The sequence below is a fragment of the Ptychodera flava genome, chromosome 1 (assembly GCF_041260155.1).
Source record: "Ptychodera flava strain L36383 chromosome 1, AS_Pfla_20210202, whole genome shotgun sequence".
Taxonomy (NCBI): Eukaryota; Metazoa; Hemichordata; class Enteropneusta; family Ptychoderidae; genus Ptychodera; species Ptychodera flava.
Window position 1 is genome coordinate 53,560,282 of NC_091928.1, and position 22,320 is coordinate 53,582,601.

Sequence of the window (22,320 nt, forward strand, 5' to 3'; positions counted from 1 at the left end):
ACAAAAAATATTGGAAAAAGAAACCAAAAGCTATGGCCATATGGCATAAGTTTTGGTTCAGAATTGTACAATGCAACCTTATAACCCAATGATTCCAAAAGTTCGATCACTGTACCAACTGTAATATACATGATATCAAGATTTTTTATATTACTTTCACACTATCTACCCCAACTCTGTGAGCTAGTGTTTCTGTCAAAATGAAATATTATAAATCATATTGTTCTCAAACAATAACTGTGAAATGGCTTATCAAACAAAAAAATATTTAAATGGTATTTTTAAAAGTACATACATGTACTGGTATATGCCCTCAATTTTTTTTTATTAATAGCTATTTTTAAGTTTAAAACCTAATTAGTAGAATTGGCATGTGCTTGTTGCTATGGAAACAGTGATTTTCCACACTAGTGATAATTTTATTTTATGAGTCAAAACTTGTTTGAAATGCACATACACACATCTCAGCACATTGTACATAACAGAATAAAAAGTGAAATGATCAAAGTTCAACCACACATGAAGGCAAAAAGAGGAAATAACCTGGATAAAAACAATAAAATTATATGTGACTGGTAAATTTATTCCATTCTGGCTGTTTATCAATTATATTTTCTGTTTTCAGTTTTTGATAAATTAATAAATGTTTCCGGATGTTTTTGTTTGTATTACTTAGTACTTAGTCTGACAATAATGTCTGTTCATCAATCCTTTCCTCCATGATGGGTTAAGGTAGAATGCGCTTCAGGGTCACATATTTGGACTCTCATTACAATTCTTTTCTGACCTACCACTTGTAGGGGGTCATAGTTAAAGCTCTTAGTGTAAGAAAACTTTTGACTGTCTTAGTTTTTCAAAAAACAAATATTTTTCTCCATAGATTTAACACGGGGGGTGGGGGCAATTTTGGATTTCAGATATCGCTAAATCTTGGCTAATTTTTTTCCCTAAGTACCAAAATTTGTAGGATAGTTGACAGATTCCTTGAGGAAAGTTTGAGCAGATGTTTAAGTCATTATTTCCGAAGGCCATGCCACCTTAAACTGAGAATTTGAATGGAACTCAATACAAACAAAACATGCATAAATGCACATAGAAATATTTGTATGTGTTTGTATGGGTTGGTTAGTTTGTATTGCCATCATCTGATCTCTCAGGCATACTGACTTTGCAGAACATGGTGCATCCTTTCTCGTCTAGAGCAGAACCATTTGCATACTGTTGGCAGTTAAATACACTGGGATAAGCTGTAACTTTTGACAATACATTCAACCATTTTCATTACTTTTATTCAATAAAACAAGTTAATGCTGTTATTCGTGTCCCTGTAGTGTGTTGAAATACAGAGTACCGTATTACATGTAGCCATACCAACATAACGTAATGTGGACAATATATGCTGTATTATTGTTGTTAATGGATTCCAGTTAACACCAAAATTCCATTGACAACAATGGCATTAAGCATGTCAGGCTGTGAGAACGACTGAATGTGAACCTCAGATACTTGTACCTGATTCAATTTGTGGAACAAATCTGTATAGTACAGACAGAACATAAGAAGTTGAAAATTCATTAAAAGTTACGGCCCATCGAGCTTTCATATTTCTGTTTGTGTGAGCATAAAGTGAATGTAAGATTGTACTTGCAATACACAGGACTGAGTGTTTCTAGCATGCCACCAAAGCAGACCTTATGCGTAAACTGGGTTAAAACTACATGTATAAGGTAGCATCGGCTGTTTTGATATTGTTGTAGGATTTTGATTCCATCAATATCTTGTTTGCAGCAGTCAGAATAGGTAGATACTCCAAGAAAGCCAAGCAGAATTCAATGGAGGACAAACTCAGCTCAACGACGTCCTTTGAAACCGCCGAGGAGAGAGAAGCCAGGGAGAAACGAGAGTTGGAACTCTACAACCTGACGCAGACAGTCAGCAAAGCCCATGAGTTGACATGTGCGTATACTTCAGAAAGGGCCATACAGTTATTACGAATGAAGGATGAATTAATGGTGAGATTCGTTTGTCATTTAATGATTTCTTACTTACCAGACACGCAGTACTAGTACATTGCTGATAGCAATGTGGTATTGTAGCATCGTGTACACAGCATGGTCTGCTGCCATCAAACATGGTTTCCATTTATGCCTTTGTTTATCAGCTGAGATATGGATATCCCTATAATATCATGATTGCTATGGTTTATATGGCACTAAATGAGTACATGTACTGTTTTCATTATTCTTGCATGTGCATTTTCAAAAGTCTTCACAAATTCAGACGAGTATTTTCTTTGCATATTTATGGCAGTACAGTAATAGAATGTCATTTAGGATGAGCCCTGTTGATTTCTGTACAAATACTGTCACTGGTATCTAACCAAAACACAGATTTCAGTTTCTTAATTCAAGGTGCAGATCTAAACAATGTATTATGTGCTGACAACAACATGTCATGATGTTTGTTTGTATTCTTTGCTGCCTTAATCTTCTTCTTCATGGATATTTCTGCAGTATTGTATTTTCAAAGTAAAAAGTTTTTTTCGATGGAAATGTAACTAGATTATACATCTTTCCTAATTAACCATAATTAATTGCAAAGCAAAATAAATACTGAAACCTAAGTGGTATTTAAAGACATCTACAGGGCAGTAATGAAATGGGATTTACTGAAAAGCTGTACTAGTGAGATGTAGTGGTCATAGTAATGAGCGCCCTCTATTGCTATGTACAATATTATTTTGTTTTTACCATATAATGTGTCTTTTCCCACTTTCAGGCATCACTGCAAGCTGGGCAGATAGCAGCATTACCCAAGGTTGACATAGCCTTAGACAGCGTCAGTACTGATCAAAATTTACTCATGTGGACAATATTCTGTGAAGCAATGACACCGGGGATCAAAAATGTCATTGAATTTGCCAAATGCCTGCCTGGATTTATGATTCTCTCACAGGTAAATAATGTTCACCTTCAAGCCATCATGCTGTGGTATCAACTATATTGTCTTCTGTAGTTTTAGAGGATCGTAGATACTGGGATATAGGAAGGGTAGTGCTATCACAAAATCAAACCGTCAAAAGCACAAATTGTGTGAAAAAACTGTTGTCTGTCTTATGACATGAGAAACACACATAACAATGTGTAAATACTATAAAGAAAATTAGATGTTTCAAAGAATCAGTTTATTCGTAATACTGAAATGTACTGCCTTAAAAATTATGTGAAGGAAACCCACAAAAGTTAAATTAAAAATGAGATAGCAGAGTGACACATCCGGATAATTTTTAATTATTGACTTATTTCAAAGACACTTTTTACAGCCTCACGGTTTTTTCCATTTTTATGCAAACTTATATTTAGTTGCAGGATACCTCTTCCTGTATTTTCAAAAGATCAACATCAAAAATCTTAAGTCTTTTTGTGTCCGGAAAGGTAAATAGTTTGTAAGCTATCTGATCTAAAACTGAGTTTCATTTTCAGGAGGATCAGATGACACTATTAAAGCAAGGATTCTTTGAAGCTTGGTTGGTGAGGATATCTCGTGTTCTCTGCCCTGAAGACCAAACTCTTACTCTGGAAGAGGACCAGATATTTACAAAAGAACATCTTGAACAGTTGAATATGGATGACCTGTGGAGAGCGGTCTTTGAGTTTGGAAGCAGCCTTCACCAGTTACAGTTGACTGATACAGAAATAGCACTCTTTACTGCAGTTATATTAACCTGTGGAGGTATGGGATACATCTTCAGTAGATGTTATAGTCACTCAGCCTCAGCAAATTTTGCATATATCCATATATGGTACTAGTCCATTTCATCTCTGTTTACGCAAGTCGCTGAGGATTTGCATATGTCCATATATGATACATGATGCATTTCATCTCTGTTTACACATGTCACTGCAAATTTGCATATATCCATACATGATAAATGATGCAATCCATCAACGTTTAAAGAGTCTCTGCAAATGTGCATATCTCCATATATGGTCAAAGTGGCGTTTCATCTATGTTTACTTCTACACTTTCAGAATTAACACAAGATCGGCAGCCATTTTGAATTTAATTATTAGTATATTGTAGGTAATTTGTTTCTGATATTGTAAATTTTGCACTGTTTAGGTAAAATGCGCCCAAGGAAAGGTAATCCGACTCTTGAACTTCTACAATACTTTTTTATCTACAGCTTGGGTGGGCTCTTGGATCAAATGAAAAATAATTCACTTTTTTGTGAAAAATCGAAAATTGTGAAAAATCAAAATTATTTTCTCTCATAGTGTTAACACAAACATCAGTAAGTTTATGGTACTTTGTTTTTCTAAAACCAAAATTTGCTCATTGACCCCAGATTTTAATGATTAATTTTGGAAGAGAATGGTTGAAACTTGACGAAAGTTTGAGTAAAAGTTTTAAATCTTTCACTTTCAAGGCACATACTACCTTACACCAATTCTTGATGATAAACGAGAATACCTCTACATTCCAGATCGCCCTGGAGTAAAGGACCCCCATCCCATCGAACAACTACAAGAGAAACTTCTAGAATGTTTACGGAGGGAAGTTGGAAAGCATGGTAACCGAGACCAGCACCTCTTTGCTAGGCTGATTATGAAAATGACAAACTTACGCTCCATAGCTTCAGTCCACAATGAGAAGATGCTGTGTTTTAGAATAGATTGGCCCAGTGCCAATATTCCAGCCTTGCTTGTGGAATTGTACGATTTAACTGATGCCTTGGATAGTCCGAGTGTTGCGCAGATCAGGTAAGTGGGAATGTCAAACTTAGAAACCATTAGACAGGGGAATTGCAAAAAGTGCAATTGTCAAGTGTTGGATGTATGTTTGCATTCTTTGTGTAGGGAGTGAGCTTGCTCTCAAAATTGTTAAAGTTTTTTTCATATGACCATTAACACTTTCACCACTATGGTTTGGCACTAATCCATCATCGGCAATGGTGAGCCGTGGACCTGTTCACTGGGAAATGGGGAGGGGGGGGGGGGGGGGGTCTTGGTGAACAGGTTAAAGGTAGGGCTTTGACTCATTTGTTTTTAAAACCAACTTCTAGCTGAGTTATTACCAATGGTTCAGTTTGAATTCCATCAAAATATCATGTGTGCATCTTTCATTTAATAGATGTCTAAGGGTTTAATAGTTAGTAATTTGCTATGGCTTTGGTCTCGAACTCAAACATTAGGGGACGTTTCCATCTAAAAAACAGTGCATATTCAACGCACATTCACCCCTTGAAATAGGGGTTTGAAGGGGTATGGAGCTCCTAATTAAAGTTATTTGCCATCTCGTAAGCAATATGTGATTAGAGATAGCGATTAAGTGGGTGTACAGGGAAGACATCTCTGCCTTACACACTTCACTCATACAGATAATCGTTCGCCTTGAACTTCTTTGAACATTGTACCCTAATTTTCACAGATTAGGACCTATAAATATACTACAAGCCATATGTTAGTTCAAATTAATAAAAGTAGGAACAAATTCCGATGTCCTGAAATGATAATACTCTTGTCAAGGTTTACACGAGATTGAGTTTGTGCCGCTTCACTACAATACCTTGGCATAAAGTAGTACCGGCCAAGCTATTGGTATCTGAAGTTGTTGACTAAGCGTTATGTAATGTCTGATTATACCTGATATAACTACGTTAGATTGCACATATCAGTGCAGAAAGAGTCCAAAAAAGTGTACTGTTTTTTAGATGCGAGCATCCCGTCATGATTATTTTAGTATACAGTGCATACTGTATACTAGGTTACATTTCCACCATCATTGGATAGTTTTGTAACATATGCCTCTTATTACATTTTAAACAATTTTTTGTGAATTTTCAGCCAAGCTGTGATGGAAGTAACCAAGAAGCTACCTGTACTCATTGGAGATGAAGACTCTGAAACCAAGGAAGACGTCACATATACTCTCCTATCAGAGACCAGTTAGAGAAATGGTAGAAGTTTGAAGATAGAGAGAAAGACACTGAACCGAGTCACTTTGAAATTGTTCCTGCAAAATCAATAAGACTGTCTTCAAAAGATTATCACCGCATACTGTTTGTAAGGCCTTCACTGATCAACCTCATGAAATGTATACACAAGCGGGGTTGTTGGCTGAAGAAGCTGCATGGGTGAGAACAGCGCCCTCATACAACTGAAATGTTGAATTATTTTGTTTATACAGAATGTGCATTACACTACCTGCATACTGGCAAACTATTTTAAACACAGTGCAGGTGAGGAAGAAAACCACTCAATACACTGTATCCACATTTTTTTCTTCTTTCATTTTTTCTTCTTTCTGGGAAAACTTGTAACTGTGAAGACAGAATATTGGCAGGCAGTGTATGTGTGTCAGATAGTCCAATGAATGTCAAGTTGATATTGACTGGTATACACAGGGTAAGATAGTCCATCACAGGGCTATGTATGGATTTAAAATTGATAGTAACTGGTATATACAGGGTACTCTTATTGAGAATATCACATAAGATGTGATGTTTTCATCTTCAGGTCAGTTCAACCCACCTACTTTTAAAGAAACTTTAAAAATATTTCTTAACAAGTTATAAACTTACTTTTTATCTCAGTCGGACTGTGTGATATTTTGTATTTTTGGACATTTACAGAACTTTAAGACTGTTCATTCCCTAGGTCATTTTCTTGTAGGCTAACGATATTACCAGATTTACCAGATGTAGAGTTGAAACCTTCTATCCCCTACCTTTCAGTGTAGAGGTCCAGTTTCAGTGTTAGGGAAGCAACAGGCTCAAGCCATAGTCAGGCTGTGAGGGGACTGTGTGAGGCTTTAGGTTGTAACTAACGTTAGCATATTTATGTAATCTGCTACATAAGGAATGTGATAATTAAAGCAGTAATATTACAGTGTTTTAGAACACTAGGTCTGCATGATGTCATCACATTTGCATGTACTTTTTTAACCTGTTCACCCCCCCACCCCCACCCCCCTTTACATACAAGCTTCAACAAGACTGTGTACAGTTGAACAGACTGTTGTAGTTTTGAAAAGAAGCATTTCAAATGGTAAGAAAGTGATTACATGCAATACCTGATTTTTAATCTGTGGTAACAAACTTTGGTTTTGGTGTAAAGAGGTCCACTGTGCCTAGCAAGGCACATTAATTTTTCTGATTACAATTTGCATGGTTTGAATACACTCTTCAACACCTCTATAGATACCGCCTTTCATGAGAGCGGGGCAATAGGCAACATTTATTACAAATTGAGTTGGGGACTTTGAGCACCACAATATGTCTGGCAGGGGAACTTTTACAACACCACATAATAGTAGTGTTAATTTTGACTGATATCCAGCTCTAAGTTATCTACATGTAGCCTATCCCCCATCCTTCTAGGTATTTGACATATTTTTGTAGCCTAACGGAATTTGACATGGCTTGGCAAAAAGTCAAATTCAAAATTTTGGCTGCCCAAATATGGTAGCTTTAATTTTTGACTGATATCAAGTCCTAGATTATCAACATGTAGCCTCCATTGTTAGGTATTTGACTTATTTTCTGTGTGTGTGGAATTTGACATGGTTTGGGAGAAAAAGTCAATTCCCCTGTTAATCAAGGGCCCCTCCTACCCCCACCCTCAGTTGAAAACATTGATAGGTGCATTACACACAGACATGTTGTGTTGACAAGTTTGACACATCATTTTGACATAATTAGTGAAGAAGTACAGGAAATTTATACTTTAGAACTGAAGAGATTGGAGATGGTATCCAAAGCTGTAGCTACTTTAAATGATATTAAATTGGATACCTGATGTATGCAGAGATATACATTAATATATATATCTAAAAAAGATAGTTTTTTCCTTAATACAAAAATCTGACCACTCTAAATTTACTGTTGTCTGATTATTTGCATGTTTGAGGTCATAAAAGAACTGGGACGTTCCATTCATAAGCTGGGGGTTCAGCTTGAATAAAGTAACTTTTCATCCTATTGAGTACTGACCACACTATTATTTCATTTATACCGGTAATGGTTATCTCTACCAAGGGTAAAGTTTATTTACAAAGCATGCGTGAGTTCATTCAAATGTTTTACATCATGAAAGCTTGAGCCAGTTTCTCTCAACTTGCAATATGATGTTATACACCCCTCCCCTCTATTGCTTGAAACCATGGCCTGGCCAGCATCATTTTCGTTAGATGATTGGGTGTGATAAACATTGACATAAGGGTGACAGTGTTATTGTCTTTTTAATAATGAATATATCATAGATGGCATCAAAATCATCCTTCCATTTTTGTCACAGTTTGTGAGATTATCAATGAGAATTAGTTTGGTTCAAATTATGTAGACTCTTATAGGCTTTTGTAAGAAATCAGGCATGTACTGAGGTGATGTACCTCAGTACTCGCTTCAAAACTTACCAGTTTTGCATCAACTTGCCCGATAATGGTATGGTCCATATGATGTACATGCAAGTAGGACTCTACCACTTAATTTATGGGGATTCTAGGTAGGGGGGTGAAACCAAATATTTACCTCTATTTTTCTCTGGTAGTACTACACTTTAGATTTGAAAATATAAAACTTATCTGTCATTTTAATTCACACTTCAGAATGTAACGCACAATCATGTTTGGAAAATATGAGGGTATTATTCTAGTCATTGCTTGATTTCAACATGTAAATCATGATACTGCAATTGTTTGCAATTGCTATGCTATTTATGTCAAATTGATACATTGTACAGCAGGAGATGTATGTAGCAATGTAAATGTAACAAAGTGGACAAAACAACTAAAGTGTATCAATCTTTTCTGTAATCAGTGGATGTTTAACTGTCATATGATGCATTCTTCAAAATACACAAAGTTGCAAACAACCATAAAAGAACAATACAAGTATATTCTATTTACTAACTTTCAATTCAGTTGGTTTTGTAGTTACTATGAAATTATTCTTTCAGGACAAAAAAAATTGTTTCTGGTATTTGACATTCAGCAAAAGTGATGCAACAATGCAATTTTCTTTTTTTATTCCTAAAAATGCTGGTTTTGCATATTGATCACTGGCTGCAATATACTTCCTTTTTCTTTTTAGCATTTTTGGACATGCAAAACAGGGATATCAAGGATAGCTGTACTGATGAGAATGTAACCCAAAAACAAGACGTGATGCGTAGGTCCTGAAATGAGCTTGATGACCAGAAACAAATCTCATTTTGGCCTCACTTTTTTTTGTATTTTGAAAACTACATCATTACAGTATCCATTATTTTACTCAACATTAAAGTAACTCGGTAAATCTGTCTGGTTTTCTTCAAGAAATTTCCAGCTTTGACTGTGATGATATGAATCATATGAATTAACCATGTAATTATATTCCCATACAGTGATATCAATCCAGTCCAGAGCTCTGATATATGAATATGTGAATCCCATTTGTTGGGTCAAAGGTCAGAGAATCTATGAACTGAGAAATTCTGCAACCTATCTGTGGAATACTTTACTCAGATTATTGAATTTTATTGCTGTATGCATTGTTTTTGACTCAAAAGATATTTCACTTGCTGGTATGTTGATAGTCAAAGAAGTGCACCTTGACAGTTTGGTGTGAACCTGTAATGTATAATGGTTTCAACAAATTGCTCATTGTAAGTATTTGGAACTAGTACCCCTAGCTTAGTGACAAATGGTCACGTAGCTCATTGTGGTCCCAGAGTTCTACAGCCATGCTGTGGTTTCATTCATTCTAGCCACAAAGGTAAAATAAGTTTATTTCTCTGCATACTTTCATAGACTTCATGGGTTCAATGTAAGTGAAATTCAGAAATCACTCATCAAAACATCTTAATTTTCCTCATAGTCTATGATGATAAGAGTGTTTGAGTACTAAAAAAATCACAATTCTTTTCAACAACCTTTTTTGAGAAAACTTTATCAAGCATGATTTAAATAAGGAGACAGTATTTGTTCTATTTTTTTCATGGGTTTCTCATGAATTAAATTCATAAAAATTGAATGATCTTCTATAGATGAGTCATTTGATGATTTCAGATCATTAAGTAGAGATCTTGCAGTGTTTAGCTTGTGACATTGTGTCTTTACCACTTTTAATTCTGAAATATGACTGCTAACAGGTCAAGGCTGCAATTTACAAGCTTCATAAAAACAATAGAAACTTTACAAATTAAGTGGTGAGGGCGTCCTAACAGGCAGAGTGGTACAGCCCATGCATCTCTCCCAGGGCAAAACATACATTACGTTTGAACCAAATTCCCTCCGGTATTAAAACAAAACGTTGACTTGTGAAAAAAAATTATTGCTGCCAATGCTATTTCCACAGACATAACTTGTCAGGATTCTAGTGCAGTAAATCTTAAATATATCATAACTACATGCCCTGTAAACAGACAGATTTGTCAGTGCTATGCAGTTCTCTTATTTCAATTCCAGGTTTTGATTTGAAAACTTTACCACTTACCTAGGCTCTCGGCAAACAGCATTACATTGACCTGTTACTTTGCAAGGATTTTTTTCGTCAAAAAATCTCCATGATTTTTCATGACTGGCTGCTCTGTGAGAAAATCTCCTTGACAACGGCACAATCCATTCATCTCAGGGGTGATGATGGGCATTATTCTCAAAAAATCAATACCACCAACATTATTGTTAATTCCTTGATGAAACAATTTTGGTTTCATATGTACTCCATCTTGTCACAGTGAATGCCTGCCTTGTTTTCTAAGTAGTGATATCTTGTATTGACGTATTATAAATCATGATGTGAAATTCTTTGTTACATATATCTTTAAAGGTTTTGTAATGTTTTTGATAGGAGTGATCTGCTATGTTCAGTATTAGTCTTGGTTAATGCAGTTATCACGTTTCTTGAAAGTTAACGTACTGTATTTTATCTCAGAAACACTGCATTCAAATCAAACTCTCGTTTTCTTCATTAAAGTATTTTCATTATTTAGTAACCAGATATTCACATTCTTGTATAGGATATTACCGGGCAATAATCATATTTCATAAAGACCAGTATTGATGTTTTTGTCACGATGTTAAAATGTCTGTGTAAGCTGCATGCTTTCAAACCATTGCAACAAGTGTATGTGTTTACATGATCTAATATCCATCAATGATACAGATTTGCACACTGCTAAATTCATCAGTATTTTTAAAGAACAGTGATACTTTTAAAACACTTTGATTGAATAATTTGCTTTTCTGACAAAACTTCAGCGGAATTGTAGTGTTTTGGTATAGGCATTGGCGTAAACATAGGCAAGACTAAAGATAACTGGGCCACACTGCAAAATTTTACAAACCAACATAGTCCTAGAGGGTCCACTTGCTTCAAAAAGCTATGGGAGGACCCCCTAAGAAAACTCTGTTGTTTTTATATGGAACATTGGGCCCACTTTTCTTTAGGAACTGTACCATTCTTTTCATTACAATAGAGTTGTATCCAAGTATTTTGAATAAGGAAAGATTTATTCGATGTTTGATGTTAACTTGATCTTCTAGACATTACCTCATGAACAAGGCTCTACCGACTACTTGTCAAGATTTTCAAACACTTTTGTTGAATTTAAAATCCGAAAAGTAAATGATTTTTACAGCATCGTTCTTTCATAGAGACCACAAATACCTCAACAGAATTTTGATCTTTTTCCCCCAAGGAGAAAAAAATACATCAATAGAAATGTGACTGAAATGTGTATTTTTTAAAAAGCAGTACTTTTAAGTAATTTCATAGAAGAAAACTTATATGTATCTATCATGATTTTAAGATACTGTGGAGACATGTTAAAACATGTTTTTTTTTTTGCCAGAACAATGCATACATAAATTGTTTACCACTAGTATAATTATAACAGATCTACAAAGAAAAACTTTTTTGTTGATCATAGTTTTCTGCAGTTATGAACTCTGTCACTTTTTATTGGCCTTCAGTGGTCAACAGAAGAAAGCCTCTGATTGGCTATTTCTGAATTAACGATTCGTGATTGGTTCTCAATCTCATCAGCTGTGCTCAGCAAACCTTGCCAGTGAAGTTCACTTAAAATACACTGTGGCTCTCCAATGACTGAATCTGAGCAGTCTTGCAAGCCTGCCTGTGATTGGTCATTTTCTGTATACATTTGTTTGACCAATCAGTGTCTATGAGGTAGGTACATGAATCACAGTAACCTATAACATTATAAGTTCCAATGCACTGCAGATGTCCCCTCTAATTCATAGGCAGTGCATTCTCTCTCTCTCTCTCTCTCTCTCTCTCTCACACACACACACACACAAACATACACACACACGTTAAATTTTTGCATCTGTATTTTTTTGAAAGTTTAGTACTAGAGAAATATTATTCTATATTAGCTTCAAGCATATGTATTTTAGGCTGTTTTGCCATAGTTTGTTTATTGCAGATGAGTGTTGTAATTGTGACTATAATTGAGTTATTATGATGATAGCTTTCACCATGTTTAGAGGAATGTAGCCACCTTTCTTGCTTTCAAGGGCAATAAAAACAACTTTTGACCTGAAAAACTGACTCCTGTATTGATCTTGTTAAAGAAAAATCACTTTTCATATAAATGTTGAACCACAGATAGCAGTGTCTACTGTATAGGGCTGAACAGAATTCAGTCTCAGCAAATATGTATGGCTTTATAGGTGTTTGCAACATGGTTCCAGTATAAGTGTATGACCTTTGATCAGGTGTCAATTCATTGTGGAATCTGACCTTTGACCTCATCAAATGTTTTGTCGCCCTAGCAACAAGATATCTTTTGTTTTTCTCAGCAAAGGCAACTCAAATGAATCAATAGTGGCTGTCAGAATTCGCCTGTTTGTAACTACGATTAATTTTGAAGGTATTCTGAAATTCAGAGGCCTTATAGTAAGTTCATGATCTCAGAGTTCTGTCTAGCCTACGTATAACTAGCGTTTCTGTGGTAGCACGGACTGATGGCACTCTTTGTTGGCTAACAAAGGTCAAACGACACTGAGGTACTAATATAAGTCAAATACTAGATATACAGGCAGCAAAAACAAATATATTTACACAAGTTCATCGTCAGTATAAATTATAACCACCCTCGATTGCTTCATATAGACCTGTTATGGTCAAAAATTGATCACAAGTGACCGGGATTGCTTCATATCATTGTGTATATGTTAACTGGAAGTGGCTGATCACTATAACTTCTGTGGACTGAATTTGTCTTAACCTGTTCACCCCCAATTCCCTGTAAACAGGTCCACAATCATCATTGATAACAATGGGTTTGGGACAAACCATGGTGGTGAAAGCCTCAGGGTTAAAATGAGTGCACTCTGATTGGTGTGCACCTGCATGTGTCTAAAGAAACAATGGAATGTGCGTACGTGTGTCATAAAGTATATGGTTACTTAGAATGACCAATTAGGACCAGACGTGTGCATTAGGTCACTGACTGGAGAGTGAGAGGACAGATTGGAAAACAAGGCACAGACCAGAGTGATTGTTCATAATAAGACAAATCACACACTGAGATAGCTTCATGGAAATAATTAGTGTTCACTAATGTTCAGTGCATGCCCCTATAGACTCCTTTTCAATCCCTTCATAATATCAATACAATTATATCCTATCTTTTACGTCAAATATCACATGTATGGCACATGTATTTGTTATCAGGTGCAATCACCTTGATCCGTGTTAGTTAAGTCAACCATCTAACAATCACAACATATTGTGCACTACAGCTACATGGTAACAGACTGTCCAACAAAGGCACGGAAATTTTTATATCTCCAGGAAGAAACAACCAGACAGTGTAAGCTAATGGGAGTCACAGCTTAGAGTGGATAAGTGGTCCATTAGTAAAATTACCAGCCATGCTGAGATGTGATTTGAGAAATAGTTAGCAACAGCTGTTGTACATGTCAGCAATTTGATTAACATTATAGCCATGGATCTCAGCATTGAAGAGCAAAATTATTGCATTCACTTAGTAAAACTAATAAAATACGAAAACTGACCGATTGTCATTACTCATCAAGCATGGCCCTTTGACAGACTTTGTGGAAACTGCTCAGTGTGTTCAAGAAAGTTCCTTGCCAAACTTCAAAGTTTGATAGCTATTTAAACTTGCAATACAAAGTTGATGTTACAGCAATATTGAACCAACGACCACAAATCATGAAACACAGTGATGATAGCACAGTAAGTATATCATTTATTTAAAATCAATTACAACTTTTTCACAGAGATGAAAACAAATTTAAAACATTTATATATTTCAAATTTATGCTGCATTGTCCAATCTACACAATTCCTTTTTGCCTTGATAATGATTTTTACTGACAGGCAAAAAAATTGAATTCAGGTGATTTGTAACATGATAAGTTCGATAAGAAAGTTCATTGTAAGTATGACAATGCAGCCTTCTCCTATGATTGAAATTTGTACAATATGATTTTGACATTAGAAAAAAAAAAAAAAAACAATTTTTGTAAATGCAGGATTATATTTCCCTGGGATAAAATTCCACAAGAGGCATGATGGACTATACAAACACGTTCTGTAAATTGATTGGTTATTTAAAAATTGCATGCTTTATGACAGTTCCAATCAGCTTTTGAATACTGTGCAACAATTCAAATCAACACAACCATCAATATTACAAAATATTGTAAGTTCATATTTATAACATCATGGCTTTTCATTCTTGTATTCTCATGATAGATTGCTTTACACATATTTTATGTTTTCTCCAAAACGTTAATTTTTAAGAAAACAATATTTTCTATCCAAACTACAAATTTCATTCAATGGTGATGTGTCTGTGAATGGATTGTTGCTCCAGCAGGAAGCACTGAGAGATTCATAATCCTACTCCAAGTCCATTATGTTATATTTTTGAGATTGTACGTACCAAGTGTCCTTTAAACGACAGATCCTTTCAGGCAATTTTAGCTAAATATTGTATTCAGTTGATAAACTTTGAACTGCTTAAAGTGGCACTCCCATTTGGTAACATTTTTAAAACACATTTTTTAGTGCCAACGGTCGATATTTGACGTGGCGACTGCGCGCGGATCGCGAGATATCGATAAAAACATGTCTTCAAAAAAGTAAAAGTTTGAATTCCGGTGGCCCACCTAAATTCAGCTTCCGAACATCGAACGTTCGGCACTGGGGCCATTTTCAACTAAGCTATGGAGTACGAGTCTACACTGACGCTGCTGTACGCCACAGTACCACTTGCCGCGGTGATCGGTCATGCCCTGTGGGAGAAAGCTGAGTCTTACTGACTTGGTGATAAAACGAAAAACAATTTTTGCTGATTCCACCAGAATTCGCATAGGTGACTAGCCCAGTTACGTGCGGTTGATACATAGCGGCCACCGCGTGGTATGCATAGACGCATACCACGCGCGCGGCGAACCACATGTACTGTGTGGCAGACGACAAAATGTAGTCATCGGAGGCGGCTAATATTTAACACGTAAAAACTTATGTTTATGTGGTATTGGTTAAAAATATAATACAACTGATTTAGAATAATGAAAACGACAAAAGCTATTAGAAGAAGTTTTCAAAAACTGACTTGTGGTAAAGGCATAATGCTGTATATAAAGTCTTCGCAGTGGGAGGTAAAATTGCGTCGTTCGAACTTATTATGGACTCCCTAGAATATCGTCAATCAGCACAACAACAAACCTTCGGGGGTTTCGCGTCATAATCAGAAACCATCGTAAAACTTCGGGATGTGAAAAATACGCTCGGGAAATGATATGTTTTTATCGATATCTCGCGATCCGCGCGCAGTCGCCACGTCAAATATCGACCGTTGGCATTAAAAAAATGTGTTTTAAAAATGTTACCGATTGGGAGTGCCTCTTTAATATCTAAATTTCAGTATTTCATGGATTTAACATGTCACATGATGTACCACATATCTCAGAAATCTATCAGCCAGGGAAGGTAGACTGTTTAGATCAATTTTTCTTTGATGGACAAATCAATATTTCACAATTGAAGTGTGTTGATGTATATGATGTGAATGCTGTCACAAAGCATGCAATGACAAGATACACAAAACTACTGATTTTATCCTAGCTAAAAGTAAGTCTGCATTAAAAATAAATCCTCTACTTGTTTAAGAATTGGTGATTGTCATCATTATACATACAGTGATTTCATCTACGTTATCTAATTGCATTCATTACTACTTAAGAAAAATTCATTTCCTGCAAAAAAACATCTTGAAAAAGACCACACAGTGAGTTAGTTATCCCAAACTGTTATTAACAAAATTACAGTTGTCACATACAGGCATAAGTTCATCTACAAAATTCATCTAACAAAACAGAAATTCTGAATTATTTAAATTCACTGATTCTGCAAAAATTTTCATTTGATTGTCAAGAAGATTTACCTTGACATTAAAACCACAATGTACATGTAACCATTTTTGTGTTTTGGTTATTTGTTTTAGTTTCGAATGATAAAAGTGATTTACATGAATTCCAACCACTGAAACACCATACATGTAAATGTGGCTTTTTCATCCCCATTCCAAAGTGTTGTGGTCCCAACTTCAATGGCCCAAGAAAGCAGTCAGGCTATTCCAAACTTTCCCTGCAAACGGGTTAAAACATTAATACTTTGATAAAATAAGTACTGCTTTAACCCTTTCACAGCCATGGTTTAGCCCAAACCCATTGTTATCAATGGTGATTGTGGACATGTTTAAAAGGAAATAGGGGTGGACAGGTTCAATGACAAATTGACGATGATAAATTAAAGAGAATAGTGATGATAAATTTTTCATGCGAAACAAAAGAATAACCAAAACACAATAATGCCATAAAAGTGAACATTTAGGTTGTATGCTCAAAATCTGACATAGTACCATGGACTCACCCTTCAAAGCAGAAACTCATTAACCAATCAGAAACTGAAAAAGTTCATCTGACCAATCATGTGAAGGCTTACAAAAGTTAACTCAACTATAATGCTGCAGAGTTGGAGAACATATTTCAAAACAACACTGTAATGTTGTTGCTGGTTAAGATACATGTATACTGAAATAAATACAAGTTAAAAATGATATGTGAAATAAGAAACATGGTGTATACCCATTTAGAATGTAAAACAATTGGAACTGGCATGGATTGACAGATGCAATGATTCAATTTTACAGATTAAGTTGAAATGTACTAAACAGTTGGTAAGATTGGATCATTTAAGTACTTGACCAATATTGTCAAAGTGGATTCACTCTCAAGTACACTGGACCCTCATTGAACAGTTTTGCAAATCAATATAGTCCTAGGGGGCCCAGTCTCATTAAAGAGCTACGGGAGGCCCTCTAGGAAAACCCCCCTTTTTCTGAGAAAGACTGGGACAAAGTTACACCATACAATACACTTTACATATAGGATAACAGCAAATAACTGTGATGTCAGACTCTGTGTTTAGCAAATTAACAAGTTTTACAGCAATCATTTCATAACCTGGAAACACACTGACGCACAGAACTTCTATCCCTCTACACTCCAGCATTTAGTAAACCATTTTATGTACGCCTAGAAACTAACAAAGAACCTTCAGTCACAGCAGGTATTTTTCCGCAGTCTTCCATACCTGCCTTGTCTTCCATTGATTGCTGTCACTGAACAAAGACGGATTAAAACAGTGTTTGTTAAATCTCATAATACAAATTACAACACCAAATGTACTTCACTGTGACTTTAAATTGATTTTAAAAATAAAAATCTATGCATTAAAAGCTAGCAAATTTAATTCTGAATACAAAAACACATGATTTTGCAATAGTCATGGCGACACATACATTTCAGGGATTTACAAATTATTAATTATTTTCATGATTAAAATCAGGATATTATTGTTGATATATTGATATATCTGATTTGTGATTAATTATTTCATGGCTGCCAGAAAATATTTACAATTGATAAATTTCAATATTCTCATTGTCAAAGCAGATAGAGAGTTCATTGTTTGGACTGAGAGATTCATATCTCACTGTTGCTGGTGTATCCAAGCTACACTTTGACCTTGAATGACCTGTGTAAACTATTTCAAATCTCTCAATCCACTTTGTAATCCAACATTGTAGCCAGTAGTTTCTAACAGATTTACAGATAATCCTTGAATGATTTGTACACATTAGACTTCCTGACATTATGGTGATGTGTACGCAGACAATCCACTTTTATATGGAATCAAGCATATTATTTGAATGATATCTAACCTATTGTGCATGCTTATATTTACACATTTCTGGATTTACACAAGTGCCTTTGGTGGCAAACCTGTTAGAACAAACAGACAACCTGAATATTGACGTCATGACGGCAGCATCAACTTCAACTAAACAGACACTTGTTATGGTTAATACATTTGACCAACCTTTGTTGTCACTGCAATGTGGTTAAGCCCCATTATTTTAGGTGTAAAAGATGGACCTGCTTACTTTGCAATGGGGGTGACAGCACTGATCACTGTGAGACATGGGGATATACATTTGCCACTATCACTTTTTACCAAAATATCAAACTTTAAAACATTCGCCATGGCATAAACAGTATCTAGTGAGTGGCAGCTGCTATGACGAGTGATTGTCTCCAAAGCTGCCCTATAAAATTGGTAGCCTTCTAAAATTTCATTTTTATCAGTTTTGTATCATTTGTACGAGACCCAAGCATATTCTTCAGGGTTAAATCAAGGACCAATTTTTCACTTTTGTAACTATGGTGGTAAGTGATATAGAGATAAGGTTTGATTAAAAAGACAAAATATAGAGCATTAACGTGGAATTTCTGCGACTGACATCTAGTTGATTGGTATGACTGATGTCTAGTTGATTGGTATGACTGACGTCTAGTTGATTGGTATGACTGACGTCTAGTTGATTGGTATTTCTGAGACTGACGTCTAGTTGATTGGTATGACTGATTAGTTGGGGACAGAACAGTTACTGAATAATATTTTACAGTCAGCGACTTAAAACAACAAAAACAATAACAGTCTGAAAATATAAACATCATGATTGCTTTTTTCATATTGTGCTCCTGGTGATTACACAACTTTCAATCCCCCTCCCCAAACATTAACAATATTTTTATTATTTTGCATGGTAAAGTTTTTGATATGAAAGTGCATTAATGTAGTATGCCCCTTAGAATGCAAGAATTTTGCTGAAACCTTTCTTGATAAAACTTTCAATCACTTTCTTGCGAAGAGAAGAATTAAAATCAGGGGTCACTGTACAAAACTTGGTACTAAGGAACTATTACCTAATAATAACCAGGTGTTTGAATTCAAAATGGCTACCATCGCTGTGTTAAGTAAATGGAAAAAAATAAATTTTTAATTTTCAAAATACTATGGTTACTTTTTCTTCCTCCAAGAGCTTTACATTAAAACCCAACCAGCAGTTTACCTGAAAATTATTGAAAAATTTGAAAGCCAAATATTTGTTCCCGAGGCGCATTCTACCTTAATGCATTTTCACTTCATTGATAATTAATTAACTATCTAATTTGCTGATAGAAAATTATTTGAGGTTTCTTCACGCCTTGCTTTCTTTCCTCCACTTCTTGACGAACTTTCTCGTATTCTGGGTTATTCGACTTAAAGCTTAATTTCCATATTCTTGGATAATGAGGCTTTTGACGAGTCCCCAGGAGGTTTCTTTCAATTTCCCGTTCAGTTTGCGTCATTTTGCGCAACTGATCAGTTGTAGTCTCTGGAGTTGGTACGTATCGATGTTCGTAGCGCCTGAACTTTGTTGGAGGGCGTATGTGTCCTTGTTGATCCAGTGGAGGAACTCTGGTTTCACTGCGAACTTTCAATTTCTGGAACTCCTCAAGATTCAACTCTGATTTAGAGATTGCAATATTGCATCTTTTACCGTCGCGAATAATGGGGACTTCCGCTAGAAATTTTGCGTAATTATAATCACCCAACTCCGAGTGGGGAGGAATTCTGATTGGATACATGGACGCGATGACTTCGGTAATATTTCGTCCTTTACTATCAAACTTTACACTCTGTGAAAGACTGAAGTTTCTCCATACATTGCTGTTGTAATCGCCGTCCCAACGAGGTGGAAACGGCGGTTCTCGTCGACCAGCGTGCAACCACTGCTTATACGGCGCCGATGTTTCCACTTTTGTTGATTCCGGTATACTTGTACGCAATTTATGATTCATTTCAATATTAGCCAATGTCTTGGGTGCTCTTTTCTCAGTGAGTTTCTTGATTGGCCTGGGTGAAAATGCTGTGAAATGGACTGATTTGTCCGGATACAGGGTTTCTCGTTCTTCCCGCGTCATCTGTACCGATGGTTCCTCATAGTAGGAACGGGACCTGTGTGTTGATGATCCGTACGCCATACTAGCTGCAAAATGAAGTGTACAGTGATAAAGTTGTTATCTTTTGTGTAGAGGGTTTTATATGTGGCAAAACAAAAAGTCTCTTTTGTTCAGTTTCTTTTTAGTTATTATACCATACAACCATAACAGAGAAATCAAAAGAATCTTCGCTTTGGCACTTTTGAAAAAAATAAGGCAAAAATTACTATTATGGAAAAATTCTAGAATGTGCAACTTGAGATTAACCACATTTGTACTGCAGACATTCACAAGAATAATAATCTGGGAATAATAGAAAAGTGATTTCACCAGAGAAATCAGAAAGTAGAATGCATGAAAAACTAACCTTCTAGGTTAAAGCCCCACTAGCTGTGTCTTTTTGCATTTGACTTACCAAAAAGATATCCAATCTCCAGAGAGATATTTTGGATTCCCATTATTTAATAAATAAGCTCTATATTGTTTTAAAATGTCACTATTTCAATCCCTGGTGATGGATTTGCTCGATTAAATTCAGGCACTTAGGTTTATATTTGCAGTGGCCATTTATAGTTGTTAAATTCTAAGTTTCGAAAATGTTCTGTCCCAGGTCACATTCCAGTAGGTATTATTTATATGATGCATTCGATTTCAAACAATCTTATAAAAAAAACTTGAGCAAAAAGATACAGATAATGGTGATTGTATGCCTATAATCCATGTAGCTTCCTTAAGAATTTCAAATTATGTTCTTTAAATTACACAGGAAAATATTCGAGGGAACATAAATCTTGCGGATCTACAAATAAAGAATATGCTGATTTCACTGGTGTGAACGGAGCACCCATATATAGCTCTATTGGTCAAAGATTTCGTCAAAAAAAAAATTAAATTCAGAATTTTTTTATTATGCCATAAGGTGACGTTGAATTCACAAATATCTAGTCGACGCATTTTCATGCAAGTATGATTGTGTTGCAAGTTAGCCAAACATGCTGAACAATTCGATGAAAACATTATTGTCGTGGCAGTAGTTCGTGGACTGAAAAAATTGCACTTGGTCTGAAAATGCTGTACGCATAACTTCGCACGCCAAACTGCCATGTTGTTTCAAACATATGTCACGTCTTCCCTTCGGATCTTCAGCTGATCAAGATATTAAGGGCTTATAATTCGAGTAACGACATCGCTTGGATTAGTCAGTAATATCATGCTAAAACTCCCTTGGCACTTCGTACATAAGCAAACATACACACATACCACAAGCTTCCTGTTGCATGTGTTTTGAAAATCTCAGCTCGTCGTTTAGTTGTTTATATTGAGTCTGTCCGTAAATGGTATACACCATGACGGGGCCAAAATAAGCTTGATGTCATTACGTACCTGTCTGTGTCCCGTACAGTTTACGAAATGTCTCCGTTCATCTATAATATGCCTTATTTTCGGTTAATCTCGTAGCAAGCTCACACCAAATACGCGTCGGACATTACTCGCCGATTATGGTTTCTATATACGCTTCTTGGGTGCTACCACTATTAACAGGGGTGGTGTATTTGAGAGGCTATTCCCTTCTAATCATAGCAGAAATTGCCGATTTTCTTTGATGTCTGGAGCATAAGGGTATTTCTAAAAAATTCTTGAGATGTCCTATATTGGCTAACGCATCTTAGCAGAAAATATTTTGTACAAATTACAACATCTCGTCCCTCATTCGAGTCACCACTCAAATATAGTTTTGCCCAGCTCCTGCTTGGTAACGAAAAAGATAATTGGCTATTCTATTACACTCCCACTGAAAATGTCTCTCTCATGCTGGAGCGAATATTGCCTATTGTACATATTAAGTTCTTCCTAGAGGCACATTATGATGCAATAATAATATCTGCAGTTTCTAGCTTTTGAAAAATGAAAATTTAATGTCAAACATTGAAAGCTATAAAAATTAATGAT

At 35.6% G+C, this 22,320-nt stretch overlaps 1 protein-coding gene and 1 long non-coding RNA gene across 3 annotated transcripts in view; one reads left to right on the forward strand and one right to left on the reverse strand.

Annotated features, from left to right (window-relative positions):
• LOC139140852 (thyroid hormone receptor beta-A-like) overlaps window positions 1-7,976 on the forward strand; it is a 65,729-nt gene extending 57,753 nt beyond the window's left edge. The window contains exons 4-8 of one of the 2 annotated variants that reach the window (XM_070710316.1): window positions 1,792-2,012; window positions 2,779-2,955; window positions 3,483-3,732; window positions 4,487-4,763; window positions 5,847-7,976. In XM_070710316.1, the coding sequence (XP_070566417.1) occupies window positions 1,792-2,012; window positions 2,779-2,955; window positions 3,483-3,732; window positions 4,487-4,763; window positions 5,847-5,952 (1,031 nt within the window). In that variant the 3' untranslated portion in view covers window positions 5,953-7,976. Of the gene's footprint in view, window positions 1-1,788; window positions 2,013-2,778; window positions 2,956-3,482; window positions 3,733-4,486; window positions 4,764-5,846 lie in introns of both variants that reach the window. The other variant, XM_070710306.1, reaches the window with a different exon arrangement.
• A 6,220-nt stretch (window positions 7,977-14,196) lies between these two features.
• LOC139140866 (uncharacterized) lies at window positions 14,197-21,880 on the reverse strand. Its single transcript, XR_011554086.1, has 3 exons — window positions 21,754-21,880; window positions 15,884-20,417; window positions 14,197-14,991 (listed from the first exon to the last, which is right to left on the reverse strand). It is a non-coding gene; the product is annotated as an uncharacterized lncRNA (long non-coding RNA).
• Between the last annotated feature and the right edge of the window lie 440 nt (window positions 21,881-22,320).